The sequence below is a fragment of the Lytechinus variegatus genome, chromosome 7 (genome assembly GCF_018143015.1).
Source record: "Lytechinus variegatus isolate NC3 chromosome 7, Lvar_3.0, whole genome shotgun sequence".
Lineage (NCBI taxonomy): Eukaryota > Metazoa > Echinodermata > Echinoidea > Temnopleuroida > Toxopneustidae > Lytechinus > Lytechinus variegatus.
The window spans coordinates 9,588,065-9,611,254 of record NC_054746.1 but is presented as its reverse complement, the minus strand read 5'-3'; the positions used below and the strand labels follow the sequence as shown (position 1 = coordinate 9,611,254).

General features: G+C 37.5%; 1 protein-coding gene across 1 annotated transcript in view; it reads left to right on the top strand.

Annotated features, from left to right (window-relative positions):
- Positions 1-23,190, top strand: part of LOC121418399 (apoptosis-stimulating of p53 protein 1-like) — a 52,452-nt gene that overhangs the window by 4,106 nt on the left and 25,156 nt on the right. Inside the window, exons 2-4 of the mRNA XM_041612241.1 lie at positions 8,017-8,164; positions 10,051-10,164; positions 23,012-23,070. Coding sequence (XP_041468175.1) covers positions 8,017-8,164; positions 10,051-10,164; positions 23,012-23,070 — 321 coding nt within the window. The remainder of the gene's footprint in view (positions 1-8,016; positions 8,165-10,050; positions 10,165-23,011; positions 23,071-23,190) is intronic.

Genomic DNA, 23,190 nt, shown 5'->3' with positions numbered 1-23,190 from the left:
ATCCAATAGAAAAGGAAATTTTTTACTATCAAAGTTATGGCGAGACCTAGTGCCTGTGCCGGCAGTGCCGCGCAGCGTTTTGAAACATAGTACCCAGGGTATTGAGAGTTTGAAACTTGATATGCAATTTTCTGAAGCCCTGCACCCGTGATTCTGAAAAATCAACTTAGTGACACGTCAGAACGTGACGATGCATGAAAGTAAAAACTGTAGCTGCGCTGTGTGACTACTACATGTATATGCAGTTGTGAATGGGAGACTGGACAGTCTCGGACGGGAGCGATTTTCATGTTGGGAGTCGCTTGGTACTTGGCAGTTTTGGGCAGCTGCGAGAGCAATTCCAAAGCACACAAGGGCGGAATCGCTCCTTGCTCCTGTGTATTTTCAACCCTGAAATGTTGGCAGGTGAGGGTTAGCTTAAGCTACATGTAGACAGCTGGCAGCTGTCTGCTTTGAGGAGTTTTTTGACATTTTTTATTTAGATCTAACTTGCAACACCATGGAAGTCTTCATGTTGGACTACACTATTTACCGATCGTAACATTATCAATCAGAGTTAAGAAAGAGCTGAATATTCTTCATTTTCCTGATAGTTTTCAACTAAATCAAAATAATTTCAAGGAATTATGGAAAATAAATGGCCATTTCATGGATTTCAAGATGTAGAATGTGATATTTTAACAATGTTTAGTACATGTACGGTAAATTTTTTTTTTTTTTAAAGCAGGAGCGTGATAATTTGTAAACATAATGACCCAGGCCTAGTTTCACCACAGATTAATTAATAGATTACATGTAGCTGTACACAGCTATTGCATTTACAATTGTAAGAAAAATCTACAATTTCGCATACATGTACATTACTGTAAAATGGAGGAGGACGTATTTGAGCTCCTCAAGGAGAGCGATTCTGAGGAGCTCAGTTGAGCTCCTCGAAAAAATAAGGAGAGCAATTTATTGAGCTCCACGAAATTATAAACGTGAAAGACTAGTAAAATGGCATGAACAGGAGCAGAAATGTAGACCATAAACAAGTACAATGTAGATACAGGTACATGTACATGTAGGCTTACATGTAGCATTTAAAAAAAAAACCAAAACCACACACACACAGTGTTAGCCAGTACGGTTATTGTAATATTTTCCAGAAAATGGTGAGGCCAGATTAGTCCGATGGTCCCCTTGGGATTGTCCTCAGCCAAATGTCAACATTGGTATGGCTTTGAATAAGAGCAGGTTTTATTGATTGCTCATAAAGACCAAAGATCGTGAGCCAGTGGCATAGGAACCAATTCAAAGCAAGTTCCTATTAAATATGAACAAGCAGGGCAGAACACAGACTACATGTATACATGTACTTGTACTCAAAATGGAAACTGATACATATATCCATGTATAAACAGTGTATACATTTATTTCATATGACTTTGTACGTACAAACAAAAAATTAATTTATAAATGTTTCCTGATAATACTGGGAAGGGAATTTTACTGAACCAGGTCTGTAACCTACTGTACATGTATTCATTGTTGAACATGTGCTTCTATTTTTTTAAGGAATTCTTTTAAAAGAGGAAGTTTTGTAGCCAAAATTAATTCAGTTTCATATTGTCTCACCTGCGAAGCAAAGTGAGACTATAGGCGCCGCTTTTCCCGACGGCGACGGCGGTGGCGGCGGCGGCGTCAACATCAAATCTTAACCTGAGGTTAAGTTTTTGAAATGTCATAACTTAGAAAATATATGGACCTAGTTCATGAAACTTGGACATAAGGTTAATCAAGTATCACTGAACATCCTGCATGAGTTTCACGTCACATGACCAAGGTCAAAGGTCATTTAGGGTCAATGAACTTTGGCCGAATTGGGGATATCTGTTGAATTCCCATCATAACTTTGAAAGTTTATGGATCTGATTCATGAAACTTGGACATAATAGTAATCAAGCATCACTGAAAATTTTGTGCAAGTTTTAGGTCTCATGATTAAGGTCAAAGGTCATTTAGGGTCAATGAACTTTGGCCAAATCGGGGGTATCTGTTGAATTACCATCATAACTTTGAAAGTTTATTGGTCTAGTTCATTAAACTTGGACATTAGAGTAATCAAGTATCACTGAACATCCTGTTTGAGTTTCAGGTCACATGACCAAGGTCAAAGGTCAATGAACTTTGGCCGAATTGGGTGTATCTGTTAAATTACCATCATAACTTTGAAAGTTTATGGATCTGATTCATGAAACTTGTACATAAGAGTAATCAAGTATCACTGAACATCCTGTTCGAGTTTCAGGTCACATGATCAAGGTCAAAGGTCATGTAAGGTCAATGAACTTTGGCCATGTTGGGGTTTTTTGTTGAATAACCATCATATCTCTGTAAGTTTATTGGTCTAGTTCATAAAAAGTGGACATAAGAGTAACCATGTATCACTGAACATCTTGTGCGAGTTAGAGTAGTATTCAAAGTCAGCACTGCTGCTATATTGAACCGCGTGATGCAAGTGAGACAGCCAGAGGCATTCCACTCGTATTATTATTTGTTTGGTGTCACATGTGTCTGGGAGGCAAAAAGATCACGAAGCCTGGCAGGTCTCTCCTTATGATAATAGGCAGTTTGGATATTTATTTTTGACTTTCGATGTACTGTATTGTTGATCCATACCAAGATAGATACAATGTACTGTACATCCCATGTTATCAATAATACCAGTGCTGGTATGGAAGTCCTGCAGTCAAACTTCTCCTTGTGGCCACCTGTCTATAGTGAAAACCTGTTTGTAGTGGTCACCAAATTGTACATGTATCCCATGTAATGATGTAAACCTTTTTTAAAGGCTACCTGTCTCCATTGGTCACTTTTTCTGTTTCCCTTGGATGACCTAATAAAGGGATGGTTCCAGGCTTAAAGTATTTATAGCTTTAGTAGAATTCATTGGGCAAAATGCCTAAAATTTCATAAAAATCGGATGACAAATAAAGTTAATGAACTTTGAAGTTTAGCAATATTTTGTGAAAATAGTCATCATGAATATTCATTAGGTAGGCTGATGATGTCACATCCCCACTTGTTCTTTTGTATTTTATTCTATGAAATTAGGTTTATTCAAATTTTTTCCTCCAAGAGCTAGAAAAATTGGATTGACAACTGATTTAGTGCATTAGATGTTTATTGCTGCAAATATAAGGGAGACATATTATCCACACAAGTATGAAATAATGAAAAAAATATTATTTTATGTAATAACATGAGAAACGGAAAGTGGGGATGTGACATCATCAGCCCACCTAATGAATATTCATGATGGCTGTTTTCACAAAATATTGCTAAACTTTGAACTTCAATAAGTTTATTATTTGTTATCCGATTTTGATGAAATTTTCGGCATTTTGCTCAGTGAATTTTATTATTATGTATTAAGTTTAAAATATTTTCAGCTCGGACCATCCCTTTAATAAAGGAAAATGACCCCTTTGGAATGAGATACACATGTACATATAGCTTTTGCAAACACAGAAAAATCAAAGAAACAGGTCAAGGTAGGTTCAAGAAGAATTGATTAATAATGAGAAGTTATAAGCATTTGAAGTTTACATATGTAGATCATTATTGTAATTTAATCCTCCAATTGGCAATGCGACAAAGATGTGCAATGTCACAACTTTGCCATTACTTTTGTATTTATTTCACTTAAACTGCTTCTTTTATCACATCTATCAGTAGATCATGTATTCTTTCTATAAAGGAGGGCATGTAATAGAGATTTGCAAAGAGTACATTTGGAATAAATACTTGTAGTTTGTATCACCATAAGAAAAGTAAAAAGAGACATTTTTGTGACATTTTATAGTCCATCAAAGGGAAGTTGTTCACATGTGACATCACGCATTATTGGAGGATCTCCATAGCATTAGTTATCGTAATATTCAAATGCTCATAACTTTCTCATAATTTTCTCTGACTTTCTCAAACTTTCTTTGTTCTTATTCTCTGATTTTCTGTTTCCACACAATCCCACTCATTCCCCTTTAAAAGACAGGTATGACTGTACATGCATACTGTACAGACTACAGTGATTGTCATCATAATTATTGCTAAATTGTGAATGTCATTTAGGCATCAAATTTCCATTTGTACAATGCCTAATTAGCTTGTACGCGAGTGAATGAGAGGCTGAATGTCGAACATTCACACCGTTGCCCATGTACCGTCAATTGTGTACTGTTGGGCAGGTCAGGAAAATGTGATGTCACTATTAAAATATGATTCAACACATTGCATGCGCTTAATAGTAAATTCAGGTGCAATACGCGTAAGACCAGGCTTACTGGCTGAAATGCGCATTGCTGCTGCACATCAGGTTTGCATTTGATAAGATTTTCTTTTCGCTTTACAAAATTTTCTTTCTTATTTCCATAGATTTACATGTACAGTATGTAGGAAAAAACTGAACAGTGTTCGTATTTTTGCTAACTTCCGAGGCGTTGTACAACAACTAAAATAGCGAATATTCTTATTCGTGCTCGTGCAATGTGCAATGGTACGACATTTCACGTTCAGTGAAAGAAAGACACACTCGGCTAATGCCTCGTTGAATAGAGCATCTTTCTTTCACCTCCTGTAAAATCTCGCACCATCGCACTCATGCCTATTCGCTTTTTGTCTCACCTGCGAAGCAAAGTGAGACTATAGGCGCCGCTTTTCCGACGGCGGCGGCGGCGGCGTCAACATCAAATCTTAACCTGAGGTTAAGTTTTTGAAATGACGTCATAACTTAGAAAGTATATGGACCTAGTTCATGAAACTTGGACATAAGGTTAATCAAGTATCACTGAACATCCTACATGAGTTTCATGTCACATGACCAAGGTCAAAGGTCATTTAGGGTCAATGAACTTTGGCCGAATTGGGGATATCTGTTGAATTCCCATCACAACTTTGAAAGTTTATGGATCTGATTCATGAAACTTGGACACAATAGTAATCAAGCATCACTGAAAATTTTGTGCAAGTTTTAGGTCTCATGATTAAGGTCAAAGGTCATTTAGGGTCAATGAACTTTTGCCGAATCGGGGGTATCTGTTGAATTACCATCATAACTTTGAAAGTTTATTGGTCTAGTTCATTAAACTTGGACATTAGAGTAATCAAGTATCACTGAACATCCTGTGCGCGTTTCAGGTCACATGACCAAGGTCAAAGGTCAATGAACTTTGGCCGAATTGGGTGTATCTGTTGAATTACCATCATAACTTTGAAAGTTTATGGATCTGATTCATGAAACTTGTACATAAGAGTAATCAAGTATCACTGAACATCCTGTTCGAGTTTCAGGTCACATGATCAAGGTCAAAGGTCATGTAAGGTCAATGAACTTTGGCCATGTCGGGGTTTTTTGTTGAATAACCATCATATCTCTGTAAGTTTATTGGTCTAGTTCATAAAAAGTGGACATAAGAGTAACCATGTATCACTGAACATCTTGTGCGAGTTAGAGTAGTATTCAAAGTCAGCACTGCTGCTATATTGAACCACGTGATGCAGGTGAGACGGCCAGAGGCATTCCACTTGTTGTATATTATTGAACAATAAATCAAATATAGAACGAAAAATTGTGATATTGAAATATCGACCTCTGACCAATGATGTGTTACAAGCTATTCCCTGCTCTGACCAACCAAGGCCGTGTTTATGCTTCCACTTTTCAGGCCAGAATCAGCGTTTCCAAACGTGATTACTATTAGTCCAAAACACGGTTGTGTCCATGCTTACTTTCATTTAAACGCTGTTTCAAAACGCCGATCGTAAACTCACAAAAAGGTGCGTTTGTAAACGTTGTTTGACCAGAATCAGGCTTTCTGGGGAAGTACATGTGTATAAACAAAACCACAATCGTAAACGTGTTTAAGTGACGTCATTTAGTACATGCTTCCGGTGAGATGAAAATCCGCTGGCAAATACAGTCGTATTGCTCCATGTTATCTCCACGTAATAACAACACTCGGAAAAAGAACTTTGGAAAAAAAATTTGACCTCGCTTTACGATGCGAAGCCAGCTGGAGATCATGATTTGCTCTGAAAAGTTAAGCATAAACAGCACTCCCAGAACCACGTTTACGATCGGCGTTTTGAATCGACGTTTGAAATCACTGATTCTGTCCTCGCAATGGAAGCATAAACACACCCTAAATCTCTTATCCTTAGTTCATTGTAAATGTAGGCTGTACAGATTATAGGACGCCCCATTTATACATGTAGGTAGGCTGGCCCCTTTGACTATTCTTTGAACTTGTTGACTTTAGTAGCTAGTCAGTGTGAAACATGGCAGAGTAGCAAATCAGGCATGAACCTGCACTATTGTACCCTCTTGATTCAAGCTCACAGTTCTAAAAGTAAAAACTTGGAATGTTGTGGGTGTTTTTATCATGAGTTTATCTCACTCGACCATGTAGTCATTTGTACTTGGAACTATTGGAGACTGACTGCTACACAAATTTTCCATAGACCCAATCCTGCATGACATGTAGAGGCCGACTCTCCATCAGGTTTCATAGTCTGTACATGTACCACTGTATCATAATCATACATGTTCATATACATGTACATTTACATATCTATGTACATTAACATTTTCCTCTCTTGATTTTTGATAAATTTCCCCCCAAAAGTGTTTACATGTACATGTAAACACAGTTCATTACTACAGTGTACATGTTCATGTACATGTACATACTGTATGTGTACTTGTCCAAAACTGGTATAAATACAAAAACAGAGTTACAAACACAGAGAACTACTGTACATGTAGGCATACCATTACCAAACATCAACTGTACTGTATGTTTGGGATGTGTACTGAAATAGGATTCGAATATTTCCTCCCCATTCCCAATAGTTTGCTTTTAATATCTAAGCGACATTATCATTCTTAAATGTCAAGGAATTTTGTCAAATGTCAACAACCTTTGTGGAAATTCTAGACATCAGAATCTTTTAGATAAACACAGAATTCTCCAAGATACATGTACTTTGAGAGATAATGGCAGTTAAGAATAGTCATGCAGGCGTGTAATCTTCAGGTGCTGTATTGTTGAAATGTACATGTATGTAATATTGTTAGAATAATTTGCTCTGTTGGGTATTGAGGCAAAGTACTGTGAAAGTGGAATGAAGAAAACCGTTTCTTTGTGCTCTCTGTTTATTGTGAATTGTACTTGTCTGTGTTTGTAAAAAAAAAAATACAGGAACATTCCATTTATTTTATTTTATGAATACATGTACATGTACCTTTTAGAACTGTTGGTGTGTACAGTATGATGCATTTGAAAAATATTACTTAACACAAATGTACATGTAATTTTCATATTATTTCTTAGGCATATTTGGCACTGAAAAGGACCTTATAAAGTCCCTTTCAGGACATTTGCTGAAAATATATCAAATAGGGCCTAGGCTTTATGAATCAATATTGATTAAATGTTTTCTGCCAGCCTTCAGAAGTTATTTAAACAAAAAAATTGTAGTTTTCATTCAGTAGTGTATTCATGGGCATTTGTAATTTTGATTTATGAACATGTAGGCTCTACACATTCAAAGATGCATGTACAGTAGTATCATTCTGTAACATGTAACCTTCCAAGGTATCTGTGCCACTTTATGTTAACATAGCTACATGTACATGTACAGTACATGTTTTGTATGAGGAGTTCAAAAGGAGACGGTTAAATTTATTGGTTTTGAGATTAAAGGGTGCCTCTCCAGAGGCCATTAACCTCAGAGAGAACTCTCTCTGAGCCACAGTGACTCATTCATTCTTGAAGTAATGCGTTTACAGTATTTCATTGCCACAGCCACATCGACGAAACCGACTCCAGACCGACGAAAGCTTAAGCGTAACTTCCAATGACATACCGTCATTCGGTTTGGAGTCTACTTGGTTGGTATGACTGTAGCATGATGCTCAAGATGACCTTGTTGATGATTTTTATTTTCTGTTTTGTCTCATTCCCTTTGGTGTAGATGATCTTGAAAGTCTACCTTAGCAACAGCCCAGACACATTGTCCGATGTGCCCATCACCCCTGAGACGAGATGCCGTGATGTGGTGGAGTTCTGCAGGGAAGCGGGAGAGGTCCAGTGTCATCTGGCAGAGCTCTGGAGAGGATGTGGTAAGTTGGATGTAGGCCGAGATGATCACACATTGTTTCCGGTGACATGACTTTTCCTTCTGAGAATATTGCTGCAGGCTTTATTTCATCTAAGATGTTGGGTTAGGGTTGCAGTAGGGTTTTATGTTAGGTTTTATTAAACTTTTATGTTGGCATTAGGGTTAGGGTTATGGTTAGATTTAGGTAGGCTGTTGTCAAATCCAGGCTTTAAGTTTGCCGTTCAATTAGTGTGTGCAATTTATAGCAAAGCAAATGTCATAGAATGGATCGCATGGTTGATATCGAGTGGTGTATTTTTTTTTCATGCTGTCATTTTTTTTTACAATGTATGTTGAGAAAGAGAAAAAACAAGTGTCTGCACTGCAGGAAGCTTGTCAACTAATTGCTAACCAGTGAAGTACAGTACATGTACCATGTGAACTATATGTACATCTTGAGGCCTAGAGATTTAAAGTCTCAGTTCATTTCAGTTTGTTGAACTTTTACCCTCAACACACTGTGTAGCCAAGCCTTAGCTTTGATAATTTGAATACATTAAAAAAAATCATTGAAATTATTTAAAAGGAGAGTGAAGTTAACTGTGTATGGTTTCTCATTGACTGTTGGTTATAAATGCATACTGTAGTCTTGAAATATACGTTTTCAGATATCTACTAATACTACAGCGAATAAGTTGACCTATAATTTTATTTGTATAGAGAAACTATAATGGTTTGAGGGGAAAAGTAATTGTTTTGCTACTTGGTAACATAATTATTGAGGTACATATTAAAGACCGAAATGACCGAAATAAGATATTATGTGTACTTCCTCCAGACATTATGACCCATCAAACAAGACCTGCCTGGGTAGAAAAACATTCTCCCCAATCTTGACACATGACAGAACATTGAAGTTGAAACTGGTGATTCTTTGGTGATTGGTGACCTGACTGGGTAGAAAAAACATTCTTGCCCACCTTTGACAGGACATTGAGGTTGAAACTGACAGTTCTTGAGTGATCTTCAACTCCATCCTTATTTAGAACTACATACTGTAGGCAGGATGAAATAACATAGTCAGAGGAGCATTTCATGGAACAAACAATCAGTGACTTTTCACTGACAGATGTTAAAAGCTACTGAAATCCTTGCATCTGATTGGCTCAGAACAAAGAAGTCATTGGAAATCACCGACTGTTTGCTTCATGAAGCACTCCCCTGACTTGGTAGAAGACACACTTGGCAGTCGTTGATGGAACATGGAGGTTGAAAGTGTCAGTTCCTACAGGTGAACTTCAACCTGAGCCATCTGCTGAATAGGGATCAATGCTCTGTGGAATGTGTGGAAGCGACAAGCATTGTAGAGGCAAATGTCTTTATAATGCGATCCAATTTATACTGGCATTTTGATGATCATAGCAGACAAGTGCAATCTCTGCTACTGTTTATGAACAGTATGAGAGTATCAGTGGTTGCAAAGTGGCGATACCATTTTTTTTTTAAAGTACATTTCATCGGGATCCTACAAACAGTCTGTGAATAAAAAAATACCAGTTTTTGGAGCTGTATGGTAGTTGATAAGAGCAAATTTTTTGTTTCATGCATAAATTAATTGGCATAATCAATTCAGTAAATGAAAAATCTTATTATTTCAACAAAAATTAACCATACAGCCTTGTAGATCTTATCGCACACTACCTCTGTGTAAATTTTCGGGGCGCTCGTGCGATCGAAGGCTGAGATCTCGGGGGGGGGGGGGAGGGGGATGGATTACCCCCGGCTGTGAGATGGGTCCAAATAATCCGGCTCTTTTTAATAGGGTTAATGCAAATGATTCTAAAGAAGTCTGCCGCTGCTTTTTTTGTGCATCAGTTATTTTTCTAATCACTTCCACTTTTTCTCTAGAACGTCCTATTGACGATGAAGAGAAGATCTATGATATTCTGCAGCAGTGGGGAATTCATCGCAATGAGGTCAAGTTTTTCTTGAGGCATGAAGGAGCCAACTCGGATGAACAAGGTATGAATATTATATTGCAAGTTATATTATTAGTTCTTGGTCTCTCAAATTAAGATTACTATGTATGTTGCCTTTGAAAATGCTATTGGCTGCTGAGAACCGTTACCGTACTATTGTCATCACATGTGGCAAAATTAACAAATTAACAAGTAAGTTTTTAAATATAAAAAAAAAGAATTGTGAATTCTTAGATAACTAAGAGCTCTCTCTGTTTTGTTTTTAGTTCCTCTCTAAAATGTCATTTGAACACTTATCTTAATAATTAGTAATTAGTTATCAGTAAACTACAGACATGCAAGACAAATTGAAAGGGTGCAAAAAGTTTTTAAGTCTGATAAAGAGGGACAGTGAATCCAATCAATGGGACATCAACTGCCCTGACCCTTGGTGGCCCTGGTATTTTAATTGTACTTGAAAAAAAGAAGGTACATGTACAGATGTAAATAAAGGGGAAAATGTTTGTGTTTCAATTTCACAAAGCCAACATTGCTTCCACTAAATTGCATAATACAGGTGAGACTCATGGGCATTCCATTTGGGGTTAAAAAGATATCCCGGTGCAGTTGCTTTTACACTGTAAACAGATATCCTTGACTTTCGTAGATGAAAACAAGTATTTTTCTTTATTTTGGACAAATAAACATGCATGCAGAATAGGAAATGCCTGAGGCTCAGGGCAATTACCAAATCTGTTAAAAAGTTGGAAGACTGATAATTATTTTTTAACAGTTCTGGTAAATACATGTACGGATACCAAGGTCACTGGCATACAGTGTATTACAGAGAGCTGAGAGAGGTGTGTCTTATGTATGGAGACTTGCTTATTTTACTGTTTTTTATTAGTCTGATATTTTATAATCACTTTTATCTATTCAGGGTCTCTATTTTCTGAATTTGTTTTGGCTATTTCATTGTACTTTGGGGCTTTCACAATTGGTTGTGTCGCTATTTACATGTATGACCCTTCTGATCATGTGCAAAAGTACTTGTATAACCAGATGATTGCGATGGTCACATTTGTGAAAGCTGGGGGGAGGGGGACTAATACCACTTATTTATGATTTTTAGTGGACGACATTTACATGTTTACATCAGTGTGATGAAGGGTGACTGGATAAATTTCCATATTTTGTAACATTCAAGTCTTGTTTTGTGTAGAAGACTTTTGAGCATAAAATAAATGGAATGTTATGCCTTATATTGTGTCTTGTGGAAGGTAGGAATCTCTTTAATAGCCATGCACAACATCACAATAACTCAAGCTACTGTAAATACGCTTGACATAAATGACATTGATCATCATTAATTATAATTTATATCCTGCACGAGCTGACTTTACGATGCCCGTAGGGTACAGATTCTTTCCATTGTTAAGTTCAGAATTATCTTGTCTGGATCTTTTGATGGATATTTGGTCCTCAATCCATTGAATGTCTGAACCCATTTTATTATGGACCATTGCTGTTATGGTCCAGTTGTCTTGCCTTTTGAATGGGAAACTTGTTTTATAGACACCAAGTCTCTCATTTAGTATCCATCCTTGATCATTTTTTCATTTAACTATTTAGCCTTTCTGAACCTGCTCCTTCAGAATCTAGTACAATCTGTCTGCCTTCTTCATCTGACTTGTTTTTATGAATATCATTTTAAAACCTTTATATTCAATGAGGCGTTTCAGCCCTTTAAGCCTCTGACTTTTTGAACTACCTTGATTGTAGACCATAACAAATACCAAATTGTTGTTCTGCCACCCTTCAGAAAGAAAATTGTTATGCTGTCACAAACACCCCTCGGAAAGAAAATAGTCCTTGGTGGATCCTTTAGTGCAATTTTTCTATGAAGAACTAGTGACTTTCTGAACCTGCTTCATTCAGGACACTCATTTGCTCTCTGGTAGGACACTCCGAGCATTGGTCTGTTATTCAAGATTATTGACTGCAATTTTTGTAGTCAAACCAAAGAGACATGTCGTCTTATACATGTAGATGCTAAGGATTGATTAGGCTTGATTTGGAAGTGCAGTTTCCCGGATTCATTTCTGCTGAATGATTGTGTAGTAGTAGTACATGTAGATCATTTTTTTGGTGGCTCTTCTTTAGATTTCATGGTGCTCTTGTAAACAAGGTGAGTGAATTCGTAGTTCATCTTTAAAATTTGATATTTTTGTTCCTTTGGATGAGTGAATCGTGATTAGGAGAATGATCATAATGAATCTTCTGCCAGGGGCTCATCCGTAGGAAAAGTTGCAATCAAACACAAGTACTCCAAAAATCGAATGCAACTTAATTTTCAACCAATGAAACATGCATATTAAAGGGAATTGCCCTTGATTTTTGAGTTGTGATTAAACACAACGCTTTCTGCAAAGGGCCCCACATATTGATATCAGAGAGATCCGTGTACATACATCTTGAATAGAAGTGTGTGATATTACGGGTATTGGGAGAAGATAGATCTTCATAAATATCAGCATTTTACCATTCATTCCCTCTGCCCTCCAGATGACCTGCGTTGGCTGTTGCTTGAACTTCTAACAGATGGGGCACACATAATCAGAAGCCATGTATTTTGTTCAAAACTGTATCCATGAATGATTAGCTGTTTATTATGTAGGCACCTTCTGTGTAAAGATGGAAATAACATGACCCCTTCCGATGCATGTCTGTGGAGATATACCAACATCACGTTTTGGTTTGATGATTGTTTGATAGATCATTTTCTTAATATTGTTTCTTATTGCTGAGTTTGGGAACAGACAGGATGGATTGATGATGATGTGATCGTTGGTAATAAGGTCAAAACTGTTAACTATTTCCCTTCTCAATGGAAATTTTAATCACAAAATATTTTTGAAAATACATGCTGAACATTGAGGCCAGACTCCTTCATGTACCCTTCCCTTTCATTTTTGGTGGTACCCTATTACCCTTTTTACACAGGATTTTCTTAGCCCCGGACTATCGCTAACCCCGTACTATCCTTAACCCCATACTATTTTTTTTCCTTTTCACACATGCCAAATTGTTATTGCTAACCCCGGATAAGGAATGCTTGCTTTTCACGCACGAAACTCGCTAACCCCGGACTAGTGGTAGCTCATGCTTTAAATACATTTGTCAATCATTCATAGTACAGGTACTTCACTCATACACTTTTTACACACGCTTGAATTTCCTTAACCCCGTACTATAGGTGGGGCTAAATTGCCATTTAGCCCCACCTATAGTACGGGGTTAAGGTTAGCCCACTTTCGTTTTACACTAGCGATCTTAACCCTGTACTATCGCTCTTAGCACCGCAATTGCTGGGATAACCCTGCTTTTTTGCAGGGCCAAATAATCCCGTACTAAAGGTGGGGTTAGCCCACTTTGCAAAAATGCTGTGTAAAAAGAAAGTGGGCTAAGCTTAACCCCGTACTATAGGTGGGGCTAAATGGCAATTTAGCCCCACCTATAGTACAGGGTTAAGGAAATTTTAGCGTGTGTAAAAAGGGTATATATGTTAAAGGTCAAGTCCACCCCAGGAAAATGCTGATTGAATAAATAGAGAAAAATCAAACTAAAATAGGATGTAAAATAAGAAAGTTATGACATTTTAAAGTTTCGCTTATTAGTGATATGCACAACTAGGTGTTAGTCGACGATGTCCATCACTCACTATTTCTTTTGTTTAATGTTTGAATTATACAATATTTCATTTTTTACAGATTTGACAATAAGGACCAACTTGACTAAACCATATAGTATTAAACAATGCTAATTCCACATGTTCAGGGAGGATTAATCATTGTATCACTTGACAATGAGGAGAAAAATAGAATATTCCATATTTCATATAATAAAATAAAAAAGAAATAGTGAGTGGATGACGTCATCAGTCTCCTCATTTGCATACTGACCAGGATGTGGATATCTGTTTTGTGGAATTAAGCGAAACTTTAAAATGTCATAACTTTCTTATTTTGCATCCAATTTTGATAAAATTTTCAGTGTAATGCTTGTTGGATTTTTCTCTTTTTATTCAAATCAATTTTTGTTGGGGTAGACTTGTCCTTTAAAGGTCAAATCCATCTCAGAAAAATGTTGATTTGAATCATTAGAGAAAAATCAGACAAGCACAATGCTGAAAATTTCATCAAAATCGGATGTAAAATAAGAAAGTTATGACATTTCAAAGTTTCGCTTATTTTCAACAAAAAAGTTATATGAACGAGCCAGTTACATCCAAATGAGAGAGTCGATGATGTCACTCACTCACTATTTCTTTTGTTTTTTATTGTTTGAATTATACAATATTTCAATTTTTACGAATTTGACAATTAGGACCTCCTTGCCTGAAGCACAAAATGTTAAAATAATGGAATTCCAAGTGTTTAGGGAGGAATGAAACTTCATTTTACATGACAATGACGAGAAAATAAAAATATTTCATATTTCATATAATAAAATACAAAAGAAATAGTGAGTGAGTGATGTCATCAACTCTCATTTGGATGTAACTGGCTCGTTCATATAACTATTTTGTTGAAAATAAGCGAAACTTTAAAATGCCATAACTTTCTTATTTTACATCCAATTTTGATGAAATTTTCAGTGTTGTGCTTGTTGAATATTCCTCTTTTTATTCAAATCAAGTTTTTGTTGGGGTGGACCTGTCCTTTAATGAGAAGACTTGATTGTACAATGTAGACCATGCATTGGATCTGAGTACATGTACGTGGAGTTGCAGACTGTGTTCATGGTCTAATTGGTTCATTTGTGTTTAAACTGTAGAGAACATAGTTTTGAGATTGTAAGTTCAAGCTTGTGTTGATTTGAAAATACCTCATGTAAGACCTCAAGATTCGCTACACCTTGGGTTCAGCCAAGTTCAAGGAGTTGCTCTCCCTGTCTGTCAGCGAGCATACCTTCACACCTGCTTTCAAGTGTGACTTCATGATAGAGAGAGATTGGAGGGTGGGAAATAGAGAGAGAGGGATGGAGGGAGAGAGATAGGGGGAGGAGGAAGGAGATACACTGTATGGAGAGGGAAGGATAGAAGTTCAAAGAGTTACTGGGGACCTGTGAATGGAAGAATGAAGGAGGGAGTGGGGGAGGGGGGGGGGTGAAAGGGGGGGGGGAGGAGGGAGATATGGAGAGGGAGGGAGAGAAGTTCAAGGAGTTACTGGGGACCTGTGAATGGAAGAATGAAGGAGGGAGTGGGGGAGGGGGGGTGAAAGGGGGGAGGAGGAGGGAGATATGGAAAGGGAGGGAGAGAAGTTCAAGGAGTTACTGGGGACCTGTGAATGGAAGAATGAAGGAGGGAGTGGGGGTGGGGGTGAAAGGGGGGGGGGAGGAGGAGGGAGATATGGAAAGGGAGGGAGAGAAGTTCAAGGAGTTAATGAGGACCTGTGAATGGAAGAATGAAGGAGGGAGTGGGAGAGAGGGATGAAGGGGAGGAGAGGGGTGAGGAACAAAGATAGGGGAGGAGGGAGGGCGAGAGTGAGTGGAGAGTGAAGGGAGGGAGGGGAATAAGGTAAAAGGAGGAGGTGGTTGAGAGGGGAGGATTTTTGGAGTGGTGTGTATTGGGGGAAGGTTGGGGATGGGGGGGGGGGAGTAGGGCCTATAGTAAAGATGGATTTCAATAAAATAGAAAATGATAGATTGATGGTGAAATAAACTTGAAAAGGAGAGTGAAAGATGGATTGGTAAGGGAGGGTCTTTTCATTTCATCCATATTACATAGGGCCTACATGTAGGCCTTAACAAGGTATATTTCAAAGGTGAAGAAAGGGATTCATAAAATAAAGGTCATGTGCAGTTTACACATACAGTTTATACTATAAAAGTTGTCAAAATATCAAAATATGGTGGAAGCACGTTCTTCATGCTTCTATTGCAGAGACTGGTACAGTATACATGTAGCCCTATCCCATATAAGCCTATATTGTAAAATCATGTCACACCATGAAGACTCTACAGGTAACAATGAATTGAAATAGTTGCATACTTGTACATTTCATCGGGGGGGGGGGGGGGAGGGGGCACTTCCATCAGCGAGTGGATAACATGCGTGACCAAAAAAACATGTAAAAAGGATCTCTTTTTCAAAGATAGGGCATGTTATGTACATAACATAATAAGGGTGTCAAAAACACTAAAATTTCGCCAGGAAAATTAAATGTTCACGGTCAAAAAACTTAACTATAAAGGATGTACTTTTTGCCCCAACAGTACATGTTTAGGGTACAATTTGAGCAAAGTGTGGGAGGTGGGATATGGGTACTTAACCCAATGAAAGTAAAGGTAAAACCGACGTCCTTGATCACGTCTGTGACATAACAATCAAGATATCGTTGTACTTGTTTAGGGGGTCAATTCAGGGAATACTTGTCAAGGGTAGTCCGGTACCGTTTTGTTTCCAATAATAAGGGTAGGGTTTCACACGCCAATACTTGTTAAGAGGTGCATTTTCAGAACATGGAATTTACATGTTTAGGGTGCAGGGTGCTACATAACTTTTTAGAAGCACTTGCCCTGTTGGGCAAGTAATTTTTTTAATAGTTGGAATCAGGATATACTTGCCCGAAAAAATCCTTGAATAAAAAAGTTTCACCTCTTCAAACGAAAATATTGCGGTTTAATAAACCATTGACTTTTTTTCTTTCTTTTGACATGAACTGATATACCTTCTTTTTGCAAAAGTGATTTTATCTTGCCCACTATCACTAAATTTAGGTTCAATATATAATATGGACCCTAATTTTGGTAATTCTACTGTGAGAATTTTGCCTGCCCGATTCGGGGAAGTAATTTTGGTCTTTACTTCAAAACACTTGCCTGACTTTAACTTTTACTTGCCCCGGGCAATTAATCGGGCAAGTGCTTATGTAGCACCCTGGGGTGCTTTTCGAAGCCCCATGGTCACGCATGGTATCCACTCGTCAATGTACAAGTCACTACACTAATGGTAAACATGGCCATTGAGCTCTCGCTATCCTTTTCTTCAAAGTTACTCAAATACAATCTCTTTAAAAAAAATTGTTTTTTGATCTCTGATCTATTCTGATGGATTGAGACATGAATTTTGATTGTGATTGTCATCTGTCCTATTGTTGCTGAAAAAGCATACAATACCCAAGCTCTACCCCCCCACCCCATAGTAAACAGGAAGTTTTACACAAAATTTATTTGGAGTTTGGCTTCTGCATATTCTGTACACAATGGCTTATTCAAATTGTTTGATAAGAAGCTATCATGGTGGTGAGACAGAGAATTCTATCTCCGGAATACTGTTAAAGATACAATGTATGAGGTTCTATTTGAGCCAGAAGTATGACACTTTCGTATTTGAAATAAATTTATTGCTTGCTGAAGTAGATGTGGACATGGCAGTCTATACAAGTCACCACAATAACTTTTTTGTTTATGATGACCCATTATTGGAATTTAGTAGCCTGGAAAAAAATGAATATAAAAGATAATGTAATAAATGTAATAAAATGTAATAAAGCATTACACATTTTATTCGCATTGGGAGAATCTTTGTATTGTGATCTGAACATCCAAACGCTCAAAGCTTATTGTTTGTCCGGTTTTTCTCAAACTTTCATTTATCTTGTTCTTTGATTATTCTGTTTTCACACTTGTTTAGTAAGTGTTTCATACTCAAAGGGAAGATGTACATGTATGTATCGACACAGGAACAAACTTTATATTCAAATCAACTTTGTTCAAACAGAGGTACATGGTGGGCCCCCATATCAATAGTAAGAGGTTGTTTATATCACCATTCTGCTGAGAAAACTACTACATTCATGACTCCACAGTTCACCTCCATTCCAAAAGAAAGAATACCTCTCAGTCTCTCTCCATTACAAATTCAAAAGAGTGTTTTGTTGCCCGTACCAGGGGCCTGCTTTGGTTTTGGAGTGTGAAACTGCAAATGATTATTGACATAAATGGATAGCTACTAGAGATGAATGTTTACAATCTTCTGGGGCCCGTTGCAGAAAGAGTTGCAATCAATCGCAACTCCAAAAATCATGCGCAACTTGATTTTCAACCAATCAACAGCGCGCATTTGGGACTTGCGTTTGATTTTTTGGCTTGCGTTTAAACGCAACTCTTTCTGCAACGGGCTCCAGGGCATGGTTCTCCCTAGCTTGATTTCACCCCATAGACATTAAGATCTTGAAATGTAGAAATGCAGAGGATGGAAAGAACGTATGGATGAAAGGGAGAAGTTAGGGGCGGACAGTGTTGGTTTCTGATCCTCTGAAAGCTGTCAGGGCACAGCTTATTTGGCGTGGTGATGAGAAAAGGCATTTCTACTTTCTAGGTTTGAAAGCTTCAGAGTGCAATTATCGCATTCCCCAGTAAAGCCAAGTTGAGATTTTATGATACTTAAAAGAAGTGGCATTCATAAAACTTTTTTTTCTAAATAAATTATTTTTCTAATTTGTATTTCTGCTAAATCACAAGATGAATAATATAGAAACTCTAATTCACTTTATGTTATTATGTACAGTATACATGGGATTATATTGATGTTTTCCCTGTTTCATGTTTGTTGCAAGCCTGTTCCTGTGCTTGTGAGGTATCTTCATACATGTACTTGAAGAGAAGCTCAGTCTCTTGATTTTTTTTTTTGGAAATGGATGAGCTAATGATGTACTTGTACATTTCTAGAAGCGTATCGAGAGCAGGCTGCTGCGCACTTTGTAGAGCTTCCCTTCAAAATGTGAACGGGGCCATGCAGGGCATTGTGGGTGATTGCGAGCCAGATCCAATTTGAAAATAGATATATCTTCTGTTGGAAGTCGCAAGTCCCAACAGAGCCAAAGAGTTGATGATCAGGGACTCGTTTCACCCACTACCACCAACTCATTCTGACATCTGATATTCAAAACTGGAAAATATAGGTCCTGGTGATGTGACCCCTTCAGAAACTTGGCTGTGAATACCCCAGGAATTCTTTCATCCTTCCCCCTTGTCAGAAATATTTTCTTCTCTGTTTTCATTTCCATTCAAAACTTGGCAGCATTAATGGAGATGATTGACTTCAGTATTTGCAGTCGGACACAGATTTTGACACCTTTTGTTCTGGATTCTGTAATTGATTGATCATCAAGTCTCAGATTCCACCGAAAACATTCCCTCATTGACTGCAAGGCTCATGAACTACATGTATGTATGTAGAATTTGTTGGCTTCCCGCAAGAAGGGACTAAGCAAAATGTACATTTTCGAGAAAACGCAAATTATGTTTTGACTTTCTTTTTGTGCTTTTAGCAGCTAGTGTATTATTTTCTGTCCTAATTCTCAAACTTTCTGACAAAGCAAGATTTTTTCTCTAAGATATTTTGTGATTTTATATAGCGGGGTAGAATATAGAGATTTGTTTGTTTTGGTAAAAAGTTTTTTTTGCCTTCTTGCGGGAATCCGAGGAATTAGGTGTTAAGTCTTCTGATTTATCTTTATGCCAGTTATCAGTCTTGCTTTCTAAACATTCTTGAGGAAGAACATATATTCATGAATAGTTCATTTTCCTCTTCTGAGCATTGAAATTCAAGCTAGAGTATGAATGTGACTATTTCCTAAGTCCTTTTAAAAGTTACTGTATGTAACCCCATTGGAATATAAATGTTTTATTACATAGCTCTATTTTGGATTAAATTGATTATTAATGCCAAATTCTAAGAAGTATAAACAAAGAGTTGTATTTTCACCTCGCCCTATACATGTAGTTGACACTAGCCAGAATAATGTCAGAAATTGATAAGATTCGGGTAAAAGTCATGTATTGTCATTTTAAAAGGATCAAAGTCCAACAGATTTTCAAGTATTTGCTCTCCAAATAGAGAAGTAGTTGCTTAAAAAGAGTCACTGCTATTGAAGCAAATGAAAAACCATAAAATTGGTATGTACTATTTGAAGAATTTAGAATTTACATGTATACAGAGACAAGCCTAGTCCTGAGTGATGTATATATTTTTTTCAAAATGATAGTAGTGAGGAAGTTACTTTCTTCGCAACAACAGTGTTGGAATGTTTTATACTATGGTACTGTAATTAAATTTTGTGGGATTATCATAATCATGGTTGTATCTGTACATGGTGTTGATAAAGCTGTATTTACACATAGGCCTATAAGATGCATGAACAAAAAAAATATGATCAAAATACATGTACATCTAAATAATAACTAAAATAGTTTTCTTCACCATTTACTTGTAAGCCTTCATGTGGAAAGAACAAAGCAAACACAAGAAAATATGGTTCAATGACATTTGCTTCAGTCTAAATTTTACACACTAATCGAATGACCAACTCCACCCCTGGGTTAACACTATGCCCTACCCTAACCCTAAACTTGCCCCTTAACCAACATGTAACATTAAACCCTAGGCCTATTGCAACCCTAACCCTATATCTACAACCCTAACCCTACATCTACAAAATTAAGCCCGGAGCAATTGTCGCAGGATCAAATGTTGTGTCACCGAAAATATAACATACAAAATTTGAATTTCCAGTTGTCCTTCTACTCTACGTATAATTCAGAGTTACATCAGGGTCTCGAATAAATAATAAATGACTGACTTTAGAGTTGAAATTTTCAAAACATTTTTAGTTTCCAGATGAAGTAAGTGATCTTGAATATCATGGACTTGAACTATGATAAATCCACCTGCACACTTGAAGTTGAGTAGGAATATATGCATGCATTGCTCTTGTCAAATGTCACTTTGTTTACCTTAGGACCAAGCTTTGTTATTTTTATTGTGTGGTTTGGTGTGTACCTTGGACTAGTCAATGGATGATGTAATTTGCGTAGGCCTACACAACAATTACATTCTTTGATGTAGTAAGCATTTCAAAGGTTGATTCATCCAATATGGTACAGTGTACATGTAATTTATATCCATGATTCAGTATTAATAACACTAGGCGGTTTCAAACCGCCTCGATCACAAGAATCCCCGTTAAATTACGAGAACTTTTTAAGGCTAAAAAATACCCGTTAATTATTCCTGCATTCAGACCGCCCCGAAACACATCCTTCGGGATAAGTTCCCGAAGTTACGAGCATGCGCAGTGTGGTCTGATAAGCAGGCAAGGCGGGAGATTCAAAATCACGAGCCCAGCAGCCACCCACGCCGCCGCGCCCAACGACACGCTGGGATAAAAGTTCCCGTAATTTGCTTTCACATCGCCAAAATACCTGCGACCTTGGAAAAATCCCCACGAAAGTTCTCGTAATTTCGCCAAGTACCTACTATTTAGCGGGTATTTTCTTTCGGGGAGATTACGCGTAGTTTGCTTTCACATTACCAAAATACCTGGTATTTTCTGATCGGGGTAAATTTCCCGATCAGAGAATACCTGGAACTGGCGAACTTCGAGGCGGTCTGAAACCACCTATTGTAGGCTAAACTCCCACTGGTTCCCAGAAATATTCCTCAGCAACAGTACAACTGTAATATTTGATTTCAGCTCATGCTATATGATGTAATTGAACAATACTGACTTTGTTGGACTGAAGACTTGGATAGATAAACCACTGTGCTGCATTTTTGGGGTATCATTTACCCTTTTTTTCATGGTTTCAGATATTGCTGAACATTTGTTATTGCAAGCATTTGCCATTTTTGTAGAAGGTTATTCTTGTCCATTTTGTACCGTTCCATTGGATGTTCTGACACTTGTACTTGGACATATGAAGGTTTAGTAAATATTGTACAAGTTGGAAGAGGTGCCACTTCCCGTTAATGTTTTCAATGTTGCAAACATCAGGTGCAAAGTTGACTCTACAATTGTACACATCATCATCATCATAATCCTCCCTTGGTACGTACGATGCAACGCTCCCTCAGTGTGTGTGTGTGTGTGGGCCGGAACCCAATGACAATTCAATCCAGTGGCAGTGCTAGAACCTGGTTTGATTCAGTACATGTACATGTATTTAACCTTCCTATTATTTCTGAAAACACCCAGAAAACCTCCGAAGAGAATTAGACATTGAATTTCATATTTATGGATCATGACTTGTATTCCCCCGTTGCACCCCAGCGTCACAGGAGAATGGCCGTGAGTGGGTGGGGAGCTCGTGAAAGGGGGCGGGCCTTGTCATGCAAATAATTGAAATTGCCTGACAAGTTCTGACCTCAGGAGCAAAGATGGAATTTGATGGAGTTTTCGTTTTGTGTTATTTCTCCATCAGTTGGGGTTGGCTAATGGGAGGGATCTGTCTTGACTGACTTCTCATTTCTTCAGGCGGTTGTCTAAACTTGGCTTATGAATTCATAAGCTCCCTACTATCACTGCTGCTTGTACCAGACGAGAGGAGGGTATTGAGGTCTAGTCTTTGATGGATTTCCTTCCGATCAGTTTGTGGCTGTTGATGAATTTGTTTCTTGATGAGATCGGTATTTGTAAATAATGGAAGTTCTTTTACCACAGAAGGGTGATTTCCATGATATCTGTACGTAGAATCCTAGTTTTGGGGAGAACTACATGTGTAATTTTCAGAATAGTATAGTGTCTATTTTTCACACTTGTACACAAATTTTGGAATTATTATTTTTTTTTTCATTTTCAAAGAAATTGGTTATTTTTTTTTACTAGGATGGAGAACAAAGAGTCTACAGACTCAATTCAAAGATGTGATCATAGTTTGGAGGGATTCATTAATCATGTTGTAATGTTGGTAGTATTTTATAGAGTATAAATGTAGCTGTTTTGTAGTAAAAGTAAATCCTGTCTTCAGAAATTGTTATTTTCATGATTTGAATTTAAAGATATTGTTGATATATGGACCTTGGACAAGGCCAATTTTGATTACTATTTTATTTTTTCATTATTCAGGGAGGAGATCAAAGAAGAAAACAACCCTCAGAGATGGGAGCTCATCTGAAGATTTGAAGGTAAGAAACTGTTAGGGACTTCTGGGCCCTGTCTTACAAGGAGTTACATTGATCCAATCAATCGAAACTCTGGAAATCCATCAGTGTCATAATTTTTTCTACAGGAAATGTGCACAATGT